At 33.1% G+C, this 23,189-nt stretch overlaps 1 protein-coding gene across 1 annotated transcript in view; it reads right to left on the reverse strand.

Annotated features, from left to right (window-relative positions):
- The window catches only part of LOC118194141 (intermembrane lipid transfer protein VPS13A-like), a 483,044-nt gene that overhangs the window by 227,411 nt on the left and 232,444 nt on the right, over positions 1 to 23,189 (reverse strand). The window contains exons 37-38 of the mRNA XM_085810380.1: positions 10,553 to 10,669; positions 8,613 to 8,771 (exon numbers count right to left, since the gene is read on the reverse strand). Coding sequence (XP_085666506.1) covers positions 8,613 to 8,771; positions 10,553 to 10,669 — 276 coding nt within the window. The remainder of the gene's footprint in view (positions 1 to 8,612; positions 8,772 to 10,552; positions 10,670 to 23,189) is intronic.

A 23,189-nucleotide genomic window follows, 5' to 3' on the forward strand; every position in this document is an offset into this window, starting at 1 on the left:
CACCGGGAGTTTATTGATACTTCAATTAGATTAAACATTGCCATACAAGGGCGACATTATGCTACATTGAAATTTGATGTACATTTGTGGGTGGGGTAGTCTTGGATGTATCAGTACAGCGCTGACAAACTTTCAGGTGAGATAGAGTAACCTAGACGAAGGGAAATCACATAGCAACCCATGGTCGGAAAAAAAGGAAGGACACAAACAGCGAGACAAAACGTGTTTTATTATCTTTAGTACAGCAAAAGTCTACAAATAAGAACAAAAAATACACAATGACGTTATTAAAGAAAGTATTCGGAATTACGACCCGGACCGTGCAGGAACCGTGCGTCATGCATTTTCTATTCGTGATGCAGATCTTCCATGCGTCAGAAAAGTGAGGCCTGCATCACGGTCCGGGGTCGTAATTTCGAACACCTTCTTTAGTGATGATAGTTGTCTGTTTTTGTTCTTATTTGTAGGTTTCTACTGTACTAAACATAACAAAACACGTTTTGTCTCACTGCTTGTGTGTTCCTTTTTTGCGTTTTGTGTCGTCACTACAGCGCCAGGAAAGCGTTTCCGACCTTGCATAGGTGTACTCTTTATCTTTCCTGAAAGTTCGCCACCGCTGTACGGATACACCCTGTATAATGAAAATGAAGAAGTTAAACTGGAAGGATTGAAAGTATAAGGAAAATCTGCATGTTAGCTCTAAATGAAATAAAAGCGGCAGACAAGCTCATTAAAATTTGATTTTTTGCTTTTACGTCATACTTAAACATACGTACACATTATAACTACGTGTCTGTAATTTAATAATTATAATTACGTGAGCCCAATCAGGCGACGTAGATCCCAATATCGAAGGAAAAATTATAACTGAATGGTCCAAAATTCATGGTCAATTTATAATGACTCGAAAGCTAGTAATTAGTTCAGGTGGGAATAGTCTTCATTAGTTGAGAAGAAGAATCTCACTACGAAGTACAAGATAATAAGGTTTAAATCGCAGATCGTTTTGGTAAGGCCCAAGCTAAAGATAAATCGACAATGATGGTCAGTGTGCGACCATCATACTCACATACAATCATCATCGTAGCATTCAGTTATTTACTTGATTCTTTAGATGGCACTTCTGAAACCCTATTTTTTTGACGATTTTTGAAGTACCCACGAAAAAGAATAAAGTCAAATTCTGCTACTAAGACTCTGTTTTGGAAAGATCTACACCAGGTATTCTCAACCGGTAGTACGCAAGAGAAAAATAGGTGGTACGCAAAGAAACAAAGTAATTAAAAAATATTTTTACCGATTAAATTCAACAATCTCGTGAAGGAAATGAACAATTGATAGAAATTTTCTGTGACTAAAATCTAACTGAAGATTTCAAAAATAACATGCTTGTTAACTTTCGGCTGAACTGAAAAAAAAATTAAAGGAATTTCAAATAAAGCTATTAAAATTTTATTACCTTTTTTGCCACCTATTTGTGTGAATAAGGATTTACTTTCATGTTACATTTAAAAAAATACAGAACAAAATTAGAAGTGGATCCTAATCTACGGTTAAAGTTAAGTGAAATACGACCAGACATAAAGAAATTGATGTCTGTTAAACAGGCATAAATTTCACAATAAATTTTAGAATTAAATATTATAACTTAAATTTTGATAATTAAAATGGTAACGAATTTTTAATATAATATTTTTTATGTGTGCACATTTAATACAAATAGCCAACAGGTTGCGAAAACGGCAATATATATATATATATATTTAATATTTCTGAGAAAATGAAAAACAATCATTGTAAAATGTAGTGGTGGTTACTAAATTTTCTCAATTTTTGTTTAGATGGTCAAATTAGTCAAAAGGCTGAGAACTGCTGATCTACACTTCTTTAAAGAGTAAACGAACAAAGCGCCATCTAACAATCTCGGTATGATTTGACAGCGGGAATACAACCCTAAGATAAGGAACATGTTTTCAAAATTAAAACTGTAAAGTACAAATATTTATTTTTGCACAAAATGCAATTACAAATTCGTTGCTTAGCATGCAGGACTTACACTGATAGTCAGAATGTGACTATTAGCAATAGGGCAAAATGGTGACGTAAACTTAAGATGAGTTTACGGGCTAAAATTCTAATTTAGCCCGTGGGGGGTCGACATTTTATGTAGACAGTGACCTTGTACAGTCCTTAGGTTATACTGATGCAGCAGACATCAAAAATGAGCAATGCTCTCGTCGGGATGCATAATTCTTAAGTGCACATCCATACAGCAACTGCGGGAAGGGTTTCGAATACAGGCCAATAGGCTTCTAATGCTTTTATGACGTCCAAGCTTTGTTTGAGCTGTTGTTTAGACTTCGCATTTGTTTCACAGTATTCAGTGTATAATTGCTTTGTATTCCTTTTAAATGCTTTAACTGAAATCTTTACGACTAGTAATATTTTATCTATTTTTGCAGAAAATCACTGTTTTGTTTTGTAAAGGAAAGTAGTAGGCAAAGCATTCTTAATAATTTTACTTTAACCATTGCAAAGTTCGTAGGTATGGCACAGGTCATGTGACATGATGGAATATACTACTGGAAACTCATTGGTTTGCTCTAGAAGCCACTCCCTCGGTTGTGATACCCATGTCCACTTACTAATTACGCCGCCGGAACGCATATTTCAGAAGTGCACATCTGTGTAGCCACCGAGGGAGTGGCTTTTAGGATGGACCAATGGGCATCCAGTAATATTTCTGTTAAGTCACACAACCTTCCGCGTGCTTTACGATTTAAGCAAGATGGTTGAAAATATTCTACCACGCAATTTCCTGTACAAAATAATTAAAGCATCATCTCGTTTCTTCTGAAAATTTTCATTGCGAAGTTAGATCAAATGCAAGTAATTGTGAAGATTTCACTACCTGGTTGAAAGAATTTGAAATAAATACAAACAGATGTTGGATACTCCGAAAAATTATCCATGTGAAATATTACTTAATAAGTGGGAAAATGAAGAAATGAATATGTGATAAACATCTGAGCACAAATGCTATCTTTACATAAAACTATGCATATGAGAAAAATATTTACACCAATTATATGTGTAAATAGAAGTCAGCATGTTTTTTCGCAGTCTATATGAAAAGGATGTTCATATAATAATAGCCAACGCAGAATGTTATTCAAAGTGAACTTTACTAATTTGCATTCGTATACATTTAGTGTGTTAAATTTCACATTTAACAACTGCTCACTCTTAAATGTCTGTCTACACAAGAAATACTCATCAAACAGAATAAATTTATCGTATTCAAAACTAATATATTCAATTAATTCACATATAACTTTTAATATTAACAATGGATATAATCAGATCATACACCATATGTATTCTGAATCTATTAATTAATATGTATTCTGAAAAAAAAAAAAAAAAAAAAAAAAGAATGCAAGGACTGAAATAAGAAAACAGTAGATTCAGTGTAATAATTCCAGTCCTTCTCCTCAATTAAAAAAAATATACACTTGAGTTCTCTTAATCCACAGGTGTTCGTAAATGCATAATATCTGAGGCTAACTGTAGCTTGAGTAATTTTCTCAATGTAAAGAGCAATAACACGCCGTTAACATCAATCCAAATATTAATGCGTAATAAAAATCGCGAAAGTGAAATGTCAGCGATTAATTAAACTCATTAAACGAAAGCACTACGAGATTTTCTACTATAACGCCATACATTTATAACTGCGAAACAAATACTAATTAAAACACGAACAACATACACTGACATGCACGAAGATTAAACGTCACAAAAGCCATAAATTGGTCCATTTTCGAAACCCCTTCCTCAGTGGCTACGCTAATGTACACTTGTGAACTATGCCGCCGGGGCGCATATAAGCATTCTGTACCGCACCACTCGCATAAGCAAAAATCCATATTCGTGATTGGACATACTTTCTTATGGCATCATTTTCTATTGGCGTAGTGACGTTTAGGGGCGGGGTTATTACGGTTTTGTTTTCGTTGAATAATGCGCATGAGTGACACGGAAGCGTGAAAATTATCATTTGTTTTCTTTGAAATGAAAACATTTAGCTGCAGCCTTCTGCAGACGGCTTCCTGTTCCATGGAATTATAAAATTATAAAATCTTCCAAAGATACTGCTACTATCAGAAGCCGAAGCAATCTAAGCGCTTAGCTTATATAACTAGATGAATTTAGTGCAAAAACAAAAACACGACGATTCTGGGTCCAACTGTAAAGGCAATGTGTTCTATTAAGTATATTATTATATTACTGCACTTTTAATGTATTCTGTTTCTTTCACATTGAAGAAAATATTCCCTTTCCAAATATTATGTTATTTCCATATTAATGTTCATGTCATTCCAACATATGTCTTAAATGGAAGAAAAAGGGGCATTCAATACTGTCGCTGAATTTAATACACGTGTATAAGAAAGGAAACTTCCTTTCGTGACAAAAACTATTTTTATGCAAAGATAAAAAAGGTTCATTAATCACATTACATTTAAAATGGGCAATACTCATAAAGTAACATTATTCCATTTAAAATACGTATCTCTATTTCTCTGTTACAAATCTATTATAGTCTAAGTTCAAAAATAAATTTTACGTTTTCAGACTGATTATGATTATTGTGAATTTATTGTGTACTTGTAATGAATGTTAGGGCCCAGCTTCGTTTTTGCTATTTCCGAAAACGTATATATAATGAACATGAAATAATTAGTTAACCTTTGCGGCACAGAGTGTCCGGTCTGGACACACCTAAGACTTTCCTTCTGTACGCACAGAAAAATTGAATGGAAAAGGATTTATAGGTTACTCTGAACCTTCTTTATTTATAGTAGATGGCAGCTCAACACAAACCAGTCCATATATTTTAGCCATGTTTAGTTTTTTAAGACCCTCATTTTTCAAAGAAATCTTCCAGATTTTTTTAGGGTATAAAAGGAATTGTTTCAAAAGAAATTTCTATGTTATTTTTTTGGCTGTATGCTAGTCTTCTTATTCTATATTAGTTTTAAATTTTTACCTTGAAATCTTGCCTAAAATCAAACGGCGAACCTTATGTGTGTCCAGACCGGGCTCACCGATCATCTAGGACAACTGAGAGTCTGTATTCTTTGTTTCTCCGAATCTCATCGGTCAGTTCATTGACAACAATGCTCGTTTCAGCACTCTTTTCGAAGTTCTATTCAATCAGTGTGCCCACTTTGGGCACACCCACAGAATTAAAACGATAAGTGCTATCTTCACAAAATTTTACTTGTGTACTCCTCTAGGCCTAATTAGACTGCCTACCTTTTTCTATTTATCAAAATTATAACTTTAAAGGGTAGCGTGCGGGAAAGGGTTAATAATCACAACACCTTTAATATGAAGGGTTTTAAATTAAGAATACTTTTATCAAAATTCTTTGCACTTGATATTAATACACATTTAAGGAGTTAAAAAAAGAAGAATTAATACTTTTTCTCTCTAGGGAAAAAAATCACTACATTTTTTTAATATTAAATCCACCACATTACTGTGTTGTAAGAAGTATAATCTCATAGCAACAAAAATACATCGCACGTGATAGGCTTTTCGGTATTACTATCAAAATGTAAACAAACAGTATGGATGTGTACCCTCGAGCCCAAGCAAAGTCAACGCGCTCCTAAGCATAGAGGATATGATGTCATTGGAAGCCATATCCAATCACGAGGAGGGATTTTTCTCTATGTGCGTGGCGCGGTACACAATGTTTACATGCCGCCGGGACTCGAATTCTGGATCTCCTCGAATACGAGTCATGTATGCTTCCAAATACGCCACGAAGGGAGCCAGGAAGAAAGGGGTAATTACCTTATAATCTTCATCTCGTTTCGCAGGCCAAATGTGCAAAATTTCATCAAGATCGGAATAAAACTCTAGTTTTTTAGAAAAGGCATGCGCACAAACATACAAACGCACACTCTTCTTTATATATAGAGATAGATAGATAGATTAGATAGATAGATAGATAGATAGATAGATTGATAGATGATTTTAATGAATCTGCCTAGAGTCATTTCACTGATCGAGCTCCTAATTAACAACAAATGAATTGAATCTATGTTTATTACTTCAAATCGTTAGTTTGTAAATTCAAAATACAAAAAAAAAAAAAAAAAAAAAAAAAAATTTCAAAGATAAGTATAATGCTAGTAGCAACACACTTCTTTTATAATGCCGAGGCTTATGATTCAATTTATTACATAAATATCTTAAAGTTTGAAAGACAAAGCTTTATGGATGTCGGAGGACACACTGTACCTACCGTATTATTTTAACCCTTTCCGGCACGCTACCGTTTAAAGTTGGAGTTTTAATAAAAAAAAAAAAAGAAAAAAAAAAAAAATAGGCAGTCTAATTAGGCCTAGAGGAGTACACAAGTAAAATTTTGTGAAGATAGCACTTATCGTTTTAATTCTGTTGGTGAGCCCAAAGTGGGCACACTGATAGAAAAGAGCTTCGAAAAGAGCGCTGAAACGAGCATTGTTGTCAATGAACTGACCGATGAGATGCGGAGAAACAAAGAGTACAGATTCTCAGTTGTCCTAGATTATCGGTGAGCCCCGTCTGGGCACACCTAGGGTTCGCCGTTTGATTTTAGGCAAGATTTCGAGGTAAAAATTTAAAACTAATATGGAATGGAGATTAGCATACAGCCAAAAAAATAACATAGAAATTTCTTTTCAAACAATTCCTTTTATACCCTAAAAAAAATCTGGAAGATTTCTTTGATAAATGAGGGTTTTAAATTACTAAACATGGCTAAACTATATGGACTGGTTTGTGTTGAGCTGCTATCTACTATGAATAAAGAAGGTTCAGAGTAACCTATAGTAACCTATAAATCCTTTTTCATTCAATTTTTCTGTGCGTACAGAAGGAAATTTTTATGTGTGTCCAGGCTGAACACACTTTGCCGCAAAGGGTTAAAGATATGTACACTGCCCTTCAAACGTTAAGGAACAGCATGTTTTTTGTGTTTACTTTGAAAATGAAGAAACATAGAAAAAATAAACTCGGAGAGCATGTTCACTAAACAGTTCTTTAATGAATGAGACATACGTTGTTTCTAAAGTTCAACACAAACATGAATTACAACAAAAAATTGCACTCTTGGCAGAGATATCCAGTATTGAAAAAACATTATAAGTTTCTTGAGGAAACATAGGGAACATTAAGTTTTCGACCAGTGAAATGGGAAGCAACGACCAGGCACGGAGTAATTCTTGTTCAACCTCATGTAACGACCTTGAGCTTAAAGTAGCAATCTCTCTCCCAAGGTAGTTCCAAAGATGCTCTATCGGATTCAGGTCTGAGGATTGAACTAACCATTTCATTCGCTTCATACCGTGACCCTCAACATATTCTTTCGCAATCCAAGGTCGGTGCTGTCGCTCATTGTTGCCCATCATGAGAAATCCAGGACAAATAGCAGTGGTATATAAGCGGGCATCGATTGAGGATCTCGTCTCGATACCGTGACCACAGCCAGAGATCCCTGCCCAAACCATTATTCCACCACCTCTGTTACTGTGTCTTTCCAGAATGTGAGACAGGCTGTATCTGGTGTATTGTTTCCTCCAGATCAGCTGAAGATATTAATCACTCTCCAGTGTGTACTTGGACTCGTTCGTCAAACGAATAGACACCCGTTGTTGTACAAAGCTATTTCAAACTGCAGAAGTTTTCTTTTTGGACTTTTAAATATGTCAGGACTCTAAGGGGGCTCATTCAGGAATCTGAAAAGAGCAGGAGTAGTGCATCTCCCGCTGCATGCCAGAATAACCAACAAATTATCAAAGTTGTTGACTCGTTTAGTAGACGTGTTCTCTTGCCCAACATAAACGGGCACCTCTGTATCCTCGGATGAAGGGGGACACCAAAAACTGATCATCTTGTATACAAACCTGTATTATCTAGGCGTCTGCACACTGTGGTAGCTGAGATTCCTTTCCTGTTGCCTGTAAATTATCTACTATGATATGAGACGCAGTAATGCTGCTCTTCCTTTGGACTAAAAGAGCTAAATAACGATCTCCCTCAGTTGTTGTAACTTTTGATCTGCCTGGAACGTGTCTTTAAGACACAGAATCCTAGATTTGAAACTTATTCCATACTCGGTGGGCCAAACTAAGCCATTGACACGTCTTGATAGCATTAGCTTGTGACATCTCTATTTCCATCCATTCGATCGCCCGCCGCCACAACGAATCTGGCAAACGACTCCTCATGGATATTGTCAACGAAATTGCTAATAACAATTGAAGATCAACACTCGTGGACAAAACTCACAGTATTTGCATTATTTCTCCAACTCCTACATAAGTATTTATTTCTATAAAATGAAAGTGACAGTTATTGTGTTGCATAAATTTTCTCAGCCTTCGTTACTAGGAAGTATATAAACTGTGAATTTAAACGTTACTGACACGTTTGTAATGGTGAACTTTGAAACACATGCTGTTCCTTAACTTTTAGAGGGCAGTGTATTTAAAACAATTGAACGAATACTGCGCCTATTATGAAAACTAAACATGAAGTGTGCAATAATTTACCTGAATGCTCTTGAGCAGTTGCCTTGAAACTTGAAGAACCGTCTGGACAACAGGTGCACTTAAACACAACTGGACACTGGTCAGATTGAAGGACATCTTCACTTCTTCATCCGCCAAGATCAGTTGACGATTCAGTTCCAGCTCACAAGGGTGCAGAACCTGAAGGGAAGTAAAACCTAAATGAACTCCTAATAAAAATCCCCATAAAAACCAGAGTAGTTTCCTACCAATTTTTACTGACTTCTACAGGTTTATCTGTATGAGTTTTTCTGACTGATAATAGAACAACCCAATTGATGCCGAAATTCTATCGGTTTATATGGGTTTATACGAATTTTCACACCGACATCTGTAAACCTCTTCTAAACAATAAGAGGTAATGGAAAAATTTACTGGTATCGGTAAACCAAAATTCATTTCCATTTAAGTTATCTATTGAGTACTTTAAAATTTTTATGTATTTATATTTATTAGTCCAGAGGGGAAATTTGCCCTGAAGGACTATTAATTTCATTTTGGCATTTTGCGTCAAAAACTTTAAAAGGGTGCATCACTTTTCAAATTGTTGCCAACATATATTATCGCACTGTCTTATATTTAAAGAAATTAAATAATGAAGAATCTGCATAAATGTATGTATGTATCTCGCATTGTGATAAAACAACGGTACCTACAGCCATCCAAATTTGAATAATGTAATCTTCCATAGAATATGGGCATGTGGAAGCTCTAATTTGAATCTGAAGTTTGTTTTATTATCGATTTCATATTTTGTAAACCTTTAACGAATCTTTGATTAACAAACTCAACAATTTAAAAGCGAGCAATGGCAACACTCTACGGGGGGGGGGGAATAAAAACGTTTTTATATCCAGGGCGCGGAACTGTATCGGATATTCTAAAGATACGCTCATTTTTAAATTATTTTGCAATATTGCTCTAAAACTTAGTTTTATAGTTTGAATACCTAAAACATGATATTTAATAAATAAAGGTAATGTGCAAAAGGTTAAAGGGACTCATACACCTTAAAATCATCGAATATGTGACTGTTGCAAGAATTGCGATATTTTATTTATTTGAAAAGCAATTACTTCCAACTTTTTACAGCCGACTCCATAATATAGCTGCTTCGGGAGCTAATAACCAGAACGTTTGTGTTGCCACAAATATGTTCACAATTTAATCTGCTTTGCGACAATAGGTCGCTGTGTACATGGATACCGAGTATGTGCAATTCTTAAAAACGCGTCAAGCAGTTGGTGATTCTGCACTTTACCCAAAATTCTATTCCAGACTTTTCGTCATGGGCACTTACCAAATTGTTAAATCCATAGGATATCAAAAAAGGATTTAAAAATTAAACTAGTATTTCAATAGCGTCTTAAGAAATATAGAACTATCTAAACTTACGCAATTTGAAATCATCGCGTACGCTAAATTTGGCGCGCTGTTAAATGGGTGCGTTTGCTAGATTTGGCGCTTTTGTGCATACATTTTCGCTGCAATTTTTTTACAGTCTTCACAACGGAATAGTACTTATAAATCTAATATATATCGTATGTCGCGCTTTCGAGACATGAAAAACGCAATTTGAATTCCGTCAATTGGCCCAGTAGAATAGAACTGTCCAATAGATAGATATAGAACTGTCCAATTATTTTTGCGCTGTGTACATAAAAATACAATTAATCATCACAGATGCTAAAACAAATATTAAAAGAATACTCGAGAAGAAAACCACACAAAACACTGAGGACTTAAAAGCAATATGCTAAAAAAGAAATTTATAACTAAAGCAGACTTACTAAAAAATATTTGTGAATCACAAGAAACATGTTAAGCTAAAACCACATTATATCAAGTCAAATCATTTTTAAGGAAATTCAGTTGAATTCCAGGTAAAACTTTTTTGCAAATATTAGGAAGTATCATCTTACCGTGACCATGGTATGTTTCCTTCTGCCATACACACAAGACAGTACGTGTAGACCAGCGACTGACAGCATGAAGTTACCTTGACCTAAGTTAAAATTGTAGTCCAACATCACATCCATCTGAAGAGAAACGCAAAAAGAAAATCCAATTAACAAAAAATACAGGAATTTAAATAATACAGTACAAAGTCCGTAATCCGGATTCGCCGGGACTTCGGCGATTCCGGATTATAGATCATCAGTTTAAATCTGGTAAGATGCCATGCAGCAATTATACAATTAAAAATATAAAACCGTAATTTATGAAATAAAGAGCAATTATGATCTAAAGGGTATCAAATTTTACAAAAAAAGCTTAATATTTATTTGTTTACTTTATTAAACATTTCTTTCAACACGGGCATGCGTAAAGCTTGTGGCTTTTAGTTCCGGATTATACATCATTACGGATAATGGACGTCCGGATTACAGACTTTATACTGTATTCTAAAACAGCGATTCTCAAGATTTTGACAAACGCATGCCACCTAAACAAAAACTCAAAAACTTTTGTATCACCGTTACATTTTACAATGATTATTTTTCAATTTCTCAATAGAAATATTAAAAAAAATATATTTTGTCATTTTCAGAACATATTAGCTATTTTTATTGAATATTCACAAATGCTAATTATTAGATTAAAAATTGGTTTGCAAGCAGAAATTACAGTTTGTAAGCAAAAACAAGTTATTAGCTTGTTTCTGCCTACAAACTGTAATTTTAATTGTAAAAACTTTTTTCTAATTGTTTTATTTGTACTTGGTGTTTTACGTTTTTCTAGATCTTTCAAATTTTAATGAAAACATTTTGAATTTTCATGTATTTTTGCCTTGCCGCGAAGTGAGAACTGAATTAATAAGTATCGCATTCTCATTAGGTAAGCGGCGCCGAATCGTCTGTGAAAAACCTGTTTCTTTATTATTTATTTAGTTTCTATTAAACATCGTTTTAGATTTATCACGAGACAGTATTTAAATGGAACTTGTGGTAATTCTTCAGATGATATAATTTGTGTGCACTCTGAGTTAAAAATAAATGAGATGTAACGCTGTTAAGTGAACCTAGCGCCAGAATGTCTCTATAGTAAACAAATATACTGAATTTTAAAGAGTGCATTTATTCTAATGTCATTTATGAGCTATGGACGAAGTAGATTTAATTCAGATTTCGTTAACTGTTAATTTAATATGTTTAAATGATAGGTAAGAAAATTGCGTATAATTTAGTATTCCGTATAAGGAATTTATGTGGTGTACACATCAGATTTTTTCACTTAGCTTTAACCGTAAACCAGGATCTACTTTTAATTTTGTTCTGTATTTGTTTTTCAAATAACAAAATGGAAGAAGATCTTCGTTCACAGAAACAGGTTGTGCAAAAAGGCAATAAAAATTTAATTGCTTTATTGAAAATGCCTTTAAACTCTTTTTTCGGTTCAGCGAAACGTTAGCAAGTGTGTTATTTGTGAAATCTTCACTTTTAGTTCTATCGCAGGAAATTTCTATCAAGTGTTCTTCTTCTTCACGAGATAAAATTTTATGTACACTGCTCAAAAAAAAAAAAAAAAAAAAAAAAAAAGGGACAGTCCTATATCTGCCGATCTACTGGGCCGATTGACAAAATTCAAATTGCGTTCTTCATGTCTCGAAAGCGCGACTTAGGATATATATAAGATTTATATATAGCACTATTCTAACATAGGTATTTTCACACAAAATCGGACTTTTTCTGAAATAACATACCAATTTTTTTTACATATTTCGATTCTACGACTCAAATTACGCCTAAATATGAAATTTTGTAAAATTTGGAGCGAAATTTACGGAGAAATTCACAAATTTATGTTGGCACTTTTTTGTTAGTTTGCACCAAGAATACTTTACTTGGCGAACTTCTTAATATATGGCAACCTAGTTTCCTTTCCCGTGAGAGGAAAAAAAGTCACCATCGTTCCTTTTTTCCAAATAATATTCTTTATATTATATTTCTAATTATAACTTATTATTTTAAGTAATTTTTTTCTTTTTCGAATTTCATTTTAATTGTTTAAGTTGCACGCTTTTTTTTTTTTTTTTTTTTCGAATAACTGTTTTAAAAATTTCTATTTACCTATTCGAACTGCGTAAATAAAGGTGCAGCGTTTATTTTATTTATTTTTTTTTCAAATAGTTTTCTTTATATATATTTTTCGTCATAGTTATTATTTTAGGTCATTTTTAAATTTTTATACTTTTATTTTAATTGTTTGTGTTGCATTGTCTCTTCAGATAATTGTTTTAAAATTTTCTCTTTATTCCTTCGAACTGAGCATTTTAAATATATTTATTAATATCAATTTTCCAGAATTTGATTTTATTTATTTGAACTGCGTTTCTTTCGGAAGAATACTTTGTAACCCAGACTACGATGCGTTTGAAAACTGCATACTATATTAAAAGAGAAAATACAGTAAAGCACAGTTTTACACGCCTTTCAATGTTCCGTTCAGAAAAAATATATATAAATAAGAGAGATGTATAACCGATATTTTAACTTAGGATGACTTGCATACACTGCTTTAAACAGTTTTATCATTGTGCCCATTGCTTTATACAATTTTATCCTACATTTGGTTTCTTAAAATGTTATTAATATTTTAGTCAAATATTTTATTTTTGAAATCGCAAGAATCAAATATCATAAGATTGAAAAGTTTTAAATTAAAAAAAAAATACGAATACTAAATTTTACGAAAAAATTTATTTTTCTTCTCTTTTTCTTTAAGCATTCTGAAAGTATATTGAAAAGTATCCAACTTTTCGAAACATTTTGGTATTTCTGACAATCATTTTAAATAAAGTTATCGCCTTCCATTTCATAAAGGCCCACAAACGGCCGAGCGGTAAAGTTGCTGAACACTGGTAGTTTACTCCGGGGTTCGAACCCCGGTAAACGGGCTGGTTGCATGGGCGTTTTCATGGATTTTCTCATGTGTACCGCGTATGATAGCTGGTTTCCCTTAGAAAGTTCTTCACGAAGTATTTCGTCAGAGCCTTTATCAGTCTTTAGAGGCTAATCATTTTGAAGGTATGAGATGAAAGGAAAGACTGGTTTCATCAAAAGGTTTTGGTTTATTTTATTATGACAAAGCACACTACGGCTATCTGCCTAAGGGGAGGGATGCCTTCGTGGAGGACTTTCTAAGGGAAACTGGTTCGCATACACGTTACACATGGAGAAAACCACGAAAACGCCCATGCAGCCAGCCCGTTCGCGGGATTCGATCCTCGGACCGAACTACCAGTGTTCAGCGACTTTACCGCTCAGCCGCTGTTTCATCAGGAAGGGAAAAAAAAACATCTTTAGGTGACATCCACATACATCACTGGATAAACTCCTGAATCTTCAAATAATTCGACTGAGAAAATCATGGGATTCACCATTTATGGTACGATATGATGTTCTATAACGTAAATTACACAACCATATAGTTTAAAACCAGTCGCTCTTCACTTTAATCTGCAATGATATCGTTTTGTCTTTTTTGTTAACACAAGCTCAATTGATGGTATTTGCTGGTGTACACGTCCAAGTGTTTTCTCTTTGAACACCTAAATTCTTTGAAGTATCCTGAAAGTATATTCGAAAGCGTCCAACTTTTTGAACATCTTGGTATGTCTGACAGGCAAATTTCCCTGCAAATTTTTGCTTACTTTTCTCCCTAATTTTCTTCTTTCCTTCTACAGTTATTTTCAGCGCTCACACAAGAAAATTAAGATTTTTCGACTGCTAGACTTCCAAACATTTTGCAATCTTGTCAATTTTTTAAAATATCAATTATATGAATTGCGTTTCAGCTAAAGACAGCTTTTCATTTTCTAGTCATTTTAGCTATAAATAAAGTTTAAAGCGAAGTCCAAAGGATAAATATTTTAATTAAAAGATTTTTGCTAAATGACAAAGAAATAAAACAGTCCAGCAGGGTTTATTCTGTACCACCGAGTAACCCGATTCTTATATCGGCTGAAACAATCTAAATCATATTAAAGCTCATTTTTTTATACAATCTATAACACGAGAGAAAAATTAGCTTCTTAAAACATTCTTTTTAAGAAGATTAATATAAAAATTTATATTTATATATATATATTTTTTTTAAAAGCTGGGACTTGAACCAAACTGTCAAACATTTAAAGTTTAATTTACATGGTGGTTATAATTAAAGTTCCACTTTGAAATGGTCATAAAAGAAAAACTCCCGGACCAAATGTTATCAAACTTAGGAATCGTGTAAAGGAGGTTATATGGAGATTTATTTTCTGCCGGAAAAAAAAAAAAAAAAAAAAAAAAAAAAAAAAAAAAAAAAGAGTTCAAAAACTCACCACCAGAGAAAAATGGCACTGTATGTGATATTGTTAAATGAAATAAGACATGAAAACATCGGTTTAAAATGTTTAATCTTTTCCGAAACGTGTTACAAAGCATGTTCAATGTAGCATCCAGCATTTTCCGAAAGCAAGTTAAATCATGTTACTGCATTCTCAACAGCAGCTCTTAGCATATCAGGTTTGGTTTTGGTTTGGTTTATTAGATTACGGCAAAGCACTCGAGGGCTATCTGCCTTAAGGTAGGGATGCCTTCGTGGAGGACGTTTTAAGGGAAACTGGCTCGTATACACGTTACACATAGCATATCAGGAGGAATGTTATCAGTGTATCACATTTTTCATTTCTGCCAAATTGTTTAGATTATCACCATAAACAGTGCTTTTGAGATAACCTCATAGACAAAAGTCACAGAGGTTGAGGTCTGGTGGGAAGAGGGGAAGTGTTGGCCTATAAGACGTTCATTCGTGAAATGTTGCCTAAGTAACTATGCGACACTCTTGAGGTGGTGCCCAGCCCTGCATAAAAATCGTAGTACCTAAAATGCCACGTTACTGCAGTTCATGTATCACGAAACATTTTAATATTGACTCTAAGTGAGCTGCAATCGCAGTGGTCCAGCTGTCGACTGCTCTTCAGAAAAAAATGGTTCTGTTATAAAACTAGCTGTCATTCAACAGTAAACGGTGTGAAATGACTGTTATGCAATCGAATGCAGTAGGAGAATGCAATGGAACTAGATAGATAACATGAAAGATTTCTTTGGCCCAAATCGATTAAAAGCGTTTTGAATCAGTATCTTCATGTTTTAGTGCCGAATTCAGGCTTAAAAAATTACAAATTAGCGATCTGTAAGAAAACGATTTCCAGATTGTACGCACTTGTGAGAGTGATTTGCGATCTCACATTTTCTAATCGCTAATTCGTGGTTTTCAAGGACGAAATTCTCACTTACAGGGATAGCGCACTCGACATTTATCGAATTTAACGTCTTTAAATGGTAATTTGCCTACTTCAAAGTTTCTTAAGGGTATACAACATATTAAACCCGTTTAACAAAAGGTTAAGTTAGATTCCGACCCATATTTCGTTTAAAAATATTGCATACAGCGCCATTTCCCCCCCTGGTGTTGAGGTTTCGAACTTCCTTTTTCGCGGAAAATAAATTCCCATGACCTCCTTTACACGATTTCCAAGTTTGATAACATTTGATCCAGTAGTTTTCCTTTTATGACCGTTTCAATGTGGAACTCTAATTATAACCACTCTCTATATTATTAAATTTTAATTTGAAGCTATGCGTTATATGTATACCATGCGTAAAATTTTCGCTTTTATGGAAAAATAAAAAATCGAAGCAAATATACTTAGTATAATGGACCAAAACTGAAAACATTTCCCCTCCCTCCGAAAATAAAATATTGAAATTTCGAACTTGAATTTATTGGGTTATCGAAATATTTAATTTGACTTATCTTTTAAGTCCTAGTTCCGACAACAATTCCGTCAAAAATTCCGAATTACTTAAGCTAAAGTAAAAGATTTAGTATATATTCACTGTATGTTAATAAAGTAATCAGAGTGTAATAAAAATAGATTATAGAATTTACGTTGATGTAACTTTTTGTCTGACTGCACAACATGTAATGGAAGAGAAGGTTTGTAGAGATCTGTTTTTGACATGCCTCTAAAAGTAGATGTCATATTAATTTTGTCTCTTCAATGTCAAAAAACTTTCCCTTGAGAGGCAACTTTAGTTTTTGGGAAAGAAAAAAAATCGCAAGAAGACAAATTTGAAGAACATGCAGGACGATTGAGTACACATACTTATTTTCGGAACACAAGCAGTTCTCCGACTGGTTATTGAATAATGAAAAGATGCATTGTCATGCAATACAAAACATTTGAAATACGTTTTCTGGCTGAATAACGTAAGATTAAAAGTCATCTGCTTAATTCACATCCATTTACAAGTCAACTACTCCAATTGCAGAATCGTTTTGATCCTGAGCTTGTAAGACAAACCTAATATCACTGGATTTAAACACTTCTTTAATCTTCCGAGAACGTTCCTTCTTTAGCTCATATTCCAAGAATATTCAGTGAATACAATTATTGCCAAAGAAATTGAATATTCATTTGCACTACGGCTTGGTAGTTTACTAACCAGTTAACAAAACTTAAATTCTGCTTTTTGTGTCTAAGAATACAACAATATTTTAAATATTTACAAATAAAATATTAAATTGGAGATTTAATTGGAGCCTCATCAGTTGCCTAGCATTTGAAAAAAAAAAAAAAAAGATTGTTAAATACTAATTGTTTGCTGCTCAGTCTAACCCAGGCTGCATGGTTGGTTTTCGTAGTTTTTTAGGTTCTCTTTACAAAGATTCTCTATGAAAGCATCTTAATCAAATAGCTCCCATGTTCTTTCTATGTTCCAATAACCAACTAACCTAAATTAAGCGCGATTTCCAAGTGAAGTTACTAGTAAAATCCGAATACTCATTAAAAATCATGTAGCTAGCCAATCGGGAGTAACATGAAAGATACGGCGCCAATAATTGAAATGTTGTTACGGTACGCTGTTTCTTAACTTAGTTGGTCATTCCTTAATTAAATAGCCCACCAACGGCCGAGCGGTAAAGACGCTGAACACTGGTAGTTCAGTCCGAGGTTCGAAGCCCGCGAACGGGCTGGCCGCATGGACGGTTTCGTGGTTTTCCACATGCGTAACGAGCATAACGTGTATACGAGACAGTTTCCCTTAGAAAGTCCTCCACGAAGGCATCCCTCCCTTTAGGCAGATAGCCCTCGTGTGCTTTGCCGTAATTAAATAATCCAATCCAATCCTTAATTAAATATAATTGATTTGTAAATTCTACTAGAACTGACGGTAAGAATTGAAGTGGAAATAAGTAATATGGTGTGCAATCTTGATTAATATAAAATTAAAATTATTTGCATAGAAAAATGTTTGCATTCAGACAGAAAGTTTTTTGAAATATTTGCAATTACTTTATAAGAAGGATTTATTAATAACCGTAATAATTTATTCTAAATTAGAATTTTAAGGATATAATGAAAATACGCTACGCACAAAAATACATTTAAGGAAAAAAAATGAGTTGATTTTTTATGTTTTAAAACTTCTTAAATTCATTTAGTAAACATCGTATCCTCGTTGTTTATTGAATCCAGAATGTTGGTGTCGTTTATATAATTATTCTTACTTGTCCACAGAATCTGCTGACTTATCCAGCCATTAAGTAGCTGCAGATCATTTCTACATAACCACTGAACTTCCATTAATTCAGTCTCTAGAGGGTTGTATGTTTATATCATAATTTGACTTTTATAAAAAATGATTATTCTAAATATTATGTTTCTATAAAAATATATTGTGCTTTAAAAATATGGATGATAGTATCAGCCGCTCTTTAAGCCACTTCAAAAGCAACAATTTGTTTAGAAATAAATTATGCAGTTAATGTTATAAAATTCAAATAAATATCAAACGAAAATTCTCAGTTTTAGACAATTCGATTTAAACGAAGTAAAGTAGCAGACGATAAAACGCCGAAGGTAAAAATTTACTCTTACAAAAACTTACTCTTAAATTTTTTTTTAAAAAAAATAAAAGATACGAGAGAAATTTAAAAAAAAAAATAGTTAAAAATTTGAATAATATCATCTATAATTTAAAAAAAAGCCTTTCATATAGTATTAATAAATATTTATTAAGCATCATTGAGGGAAAAAATGTCATATAATTAATTCTTCGTAAAATTTTACTTGAAGTTTAAGGTTAAAAATAGCTGTGGCAATTCAGTGTAACAAAATCCATAGACCACATTTGGCGTTATTATCGCTCAAAAAAAAGGTGCCAAATTTCAAAACGCGAAATTATGTAAATTTGTGTATATCTTAGAAAATTTTGAATAAAAAAGTCTAATTTTTTGCAGATATGCTTAAAAATACACCTACTTTAAGATGATGGTAAAAATTTTATAGGTTATAATTCAAAATTTTTTTCGAAAAATTTATAGAAATTAGTTAAAAATAGAAATTTAAAAAATAAAACGCAAAAAATGGGTAAATTTTATTTGGAATGAACCAAAATTTCGAAATGTGAGAGAAAAAACCAAAAAAGTTAATAAAAAAAAGAGATATTAATAAATATTTGCCAAATTCAATTAACATTGAGGAGCTAAAATTTTGAGAGCTAATATTTTAAAAACTACTCGTACGATTTTTACAAAACTTGGTATTCTGGCATAATTTGAGTCGTAGAATCGAAATATGTAAAAAAATTGGTATGTTATTTCAGAAAAAGTCCGATTTTGTGTCAAAATACCTATGTTAGAATAGTGCTATATATAAATCTAATATATATCCTAAGTCGCGCTTTCGAGACATGAAAAACGCAGTTTGAATTTTGTCAATCGGCCCAGTAGAACGGGAGATATAGCACTGTCACATTTTTTTTTTTTTTTTTTTTTTTTTTTTTTTTTTTAGCAGTGTACATTGGAACAAAATGAATTTGCAATCCAATTTTCTTTTTTAAATCTTCGGGAAAGTACATGTTGAAATTATTTATCAATGAAAAACAATGATTTTTAATGTCGAATGCTACTCCTTTTACTAGTCCAAAGGGACAATTTGCCCTGAAGGACTAGTAATTTTGTTTTGGCATTTTGCGGCAAAATTTTAAAAAGCTGTATCACTTTTCAAATCGTTGCCACCATATATTATCGCTCTGTGTTACATTTAAATAAATTAAATAATGAAGAATCTGCATAAATGTATGTATGTGTCTCGCTTTGTGATAAAACAACGGTACCTAGAGCCACCAAAATTTGAATAGCGTAATCTTCCACAGAATATGGGCATGTGGGCCAATTGGAGTTTGAAATTTGTTTTATTATGGATTTCAGATTTCGTAACACTTCATCGCATTTTTGATTAAAAAACTAAGCGATTTCAAAGCAAGCAATGGCAACACTGTACGGGGGAGGGAATCATTTTTATCTCTGCGCGCGAGACTCTGTATCGGAAATTCTAAAGATAGGCTCATTTTAAAATTATTTTGCGATATTGCTGTTGAACTGAATTTTATAGTTTCAGTAAGTAGAACAAGATATTTAATAAATAAAGGTAAAACATAAAGCGTTAAATAAAATCCCTTTGGACGTAATTTTAAAATCTGAAAGCTTTCAGAATTTTTTTTTTTTTTTTTCAAATTATTTTTGGTTAGAAACTTTCTAAATTTGGTAAAAGGCTTAAAATATTATTATACAACACTCTGATTATTAGCTCGAGCTTTTTTATCATTGCATTTATTTTATCTCTAATTGGGAAGCAAATTAACACTTTGTCCTCGAAATCCTAAATTTAATTTATTCAACTTTCCAAAAATATCAACTAATTATGCTAAACCCGCCAACCATAATTCACTAAATAAACAATTCTGCAATTCAAATTTTGAATCACGGAGAAAAACAACAATTTTTCTTTTCTTTTCAGTGTTCTTAATGCTAGTAAATTGTCCTGGACCCATCACATGTGAATAACCACTTTTCCACTTAGTCAATCCTAGCCAGTTTCCATTTTGAAAATCTAGGTTTGTTATTATTATGTTTTTCACAAATATTTAAATACACAATACATTACGAGTTCTTCAAAAACAATACGTGGTATTCTCAAAGCTTTTAGAAAAGTAAGGAATACAAAGCAACAAGAAGACAAAATACGTGCTGTGATAGACAGAAAATTGATGTCAAAAATCATCCTAATTGAAAACAGAGCATATGATCCCATAAATTGTGGGCATGTTAATAATTCGATCAACTCTAAAAGAATTAAATCAATGAGATATTATTACCTTTTTTTGCTACAGGCAGAAGAACCTCGATGCCAGTTAAAGTTAGATTGACAGTAATGCATCTAACAACAGAGAGAACGATACCGCTGCAATCCTTCACTAATAACGATGCAAAAAATACGATTCGCACACTGATGCGCTATAGAACATACATAAAAATTTCGATAGAAAAATAAGCTAATTCTCTCTCATTATATCAGCAACAATGGCACGCAGTTTTTAATAATTTTCGTCTTTCTAATGAAATGGTCGTAAAAGCTCAAGTTCCATCCAATATTTCACGTATATTCAATTTTAGTCGATTAAATGTGGCAAAGAATTTATGATAACTGATCAGAAATCAATAACGCTAACAAACAAACACACAATCAGACATTCTTCTTTATAATGTATAGATTTTGTAAAATTTACAAATTTTTTATTAACAAACTCTAGGATTTGACAGCCAGCAGCAGCAACATTTTTCGAAATAAAAAGCATTTTTATCTCCAACACGCGAGACTGTTGCCACTCGGAAAAATGTGTGCGAAAATTAATGTTTTCGGAGTTTTTAATTAATATCTCGGCTGATGAAATTGGTACGCAGTCCAAATGGCTTCCCACGAATTTCTGGAATCGGGAATAATGTATTTAATGTCTGACAATGCTACTTTTATTTCGTCTTCAAACGGACAAATTCTAGGATTTGAAAGGGGGAAAACCACGAAAACATCCATGCAGACAGCCCGTTCGCGGGATTCGAACCTCGGACCGAACTACCAGTGTTCAGCGATTTTATCGCTCGGCCGTTGTTGGTCCATAAATATATCTAGCAAGTAACGACGTCATCATTTTTTCCCAAACTTCTGATCTACCAACAACGCGCTGCTTTAACTTGCTAAAATGTCTAAGTCATACCGTTTAAAAAACCAATGTGCACTGTGGGAAAAAAAAAAAAAAAAAGTTTTATACATCCCGTTCTACTCGGCCGACTGAAGAAATTGAAATTACGTTTCTTATGTCTCGAAAGCGCGACTTAGGATATACATATGACTTATATATAGCATTGTTCTAACGTAGGTATTTGACACAAAATAGGGCTTTTTCTGAGATAACATGCCAATTTTTTACATATTTCGATTCTACGACTCAGACTATGCCTAAATATTAAATTTTAAAAACTTTAGTGCGAAATTTACGGAGAAATTAAAAAATTTAATTTGGCGCATTTCTTTCAGTTTGCACCAAGAATAATTAATTCCCTTGGTGGACTCCTTAACACATGAACACATGGCAACCTTCCGTTCCATAATGCAAGAGAGGTAAAAGGTTACCTCGTTCCTACTTTCAAATAATTAACAAAGTGCCTAAACCACATTTGATGTTATTATCGCTTTCAACAAATATGTAACAGCAACTAATTTAATTATAACATCAGCGCATTTGAAGTTATTATCGCCAATACATAAATTCACGTATATCTTCAGAAATTTTGAATAAAAACTCCAATTTTTTTGCAGGTACGTTTAGAAATACATCTGCTTTAAGAGCATGGTAAAAATTTTATACTTTATTCGAAATTTTTTCTCGAAAAATTAAAAAAAAAATATTCAAAACTACAAGTTTTAAAAATAAATCATAAAAAATGGGCGAGTTGTATTTGGAATGAACCTAAATTTCGAAATATGAAAGGAAGAATCAAAGAAGTTTAATAAAAAAGACATATTTATAAATATATACCAAACTCAATAAACTTTGAGGGGCTAAAATTCTGAGAGCTAATTTTTTAAAAACTACTCGCGCAATTTTTACAAAACTTGACAGTTTGGCATATTTTGAATCGTAGAATTGAAATATGGAAAACAATTGATATGTCGTTTCAGAAAAAGTCCGATTTTGTGTCAAAATACCTATATCAGAACAGCGCAATACATATACTAAGTAGCGCTTTCAAGACATGAAAAACGCAAGTTGAATTTCGTCAATCGGCCCCGTAGAACGGGGGGATATACAACTTTTTGGGGGGTCAGTGAACATAGAAATTATCGTATTTCATTATGATTGGATAAATGTCTACTAAGATGATTTGATATGCGTGAAAATAAAGATTGAGAAATCTTCAGCTTCATTTGTATCAGCGTCGTCTTCTCGTCTTTCAACTCGGCAATCGAAAGCTGCTGAACAACCAACTACCTAACTGCACATCGAAAATACAAAAATTGCATAGGAACCCATGCCCGGAAATGTCAGGGGTAAATGGTAGCAGAGGTAGAAGATGGAAAAGAAACAGTGATTCGTTTGAAACATTTATTCAACATGAATACAAATGGAATGTTACAACAGGTACTCGAAGTCTGCACCATCAGACGCC

The sequence above is a fragment of the Stegodyphus dumicola genome, chromosome 2 (genome assembly GCF_044657685.1).
Source record: "Stegodyphus dumicola isolate Sdum_Otavi_A_Nest chromosome 2, ASM4465768v1".
Lineage (NCBI taxonomy): Eukaryota > Metazoa > Arthropoda > Arachnida > Araneae > Eresidae > Stegodyphus > Stegodyphus dumicola.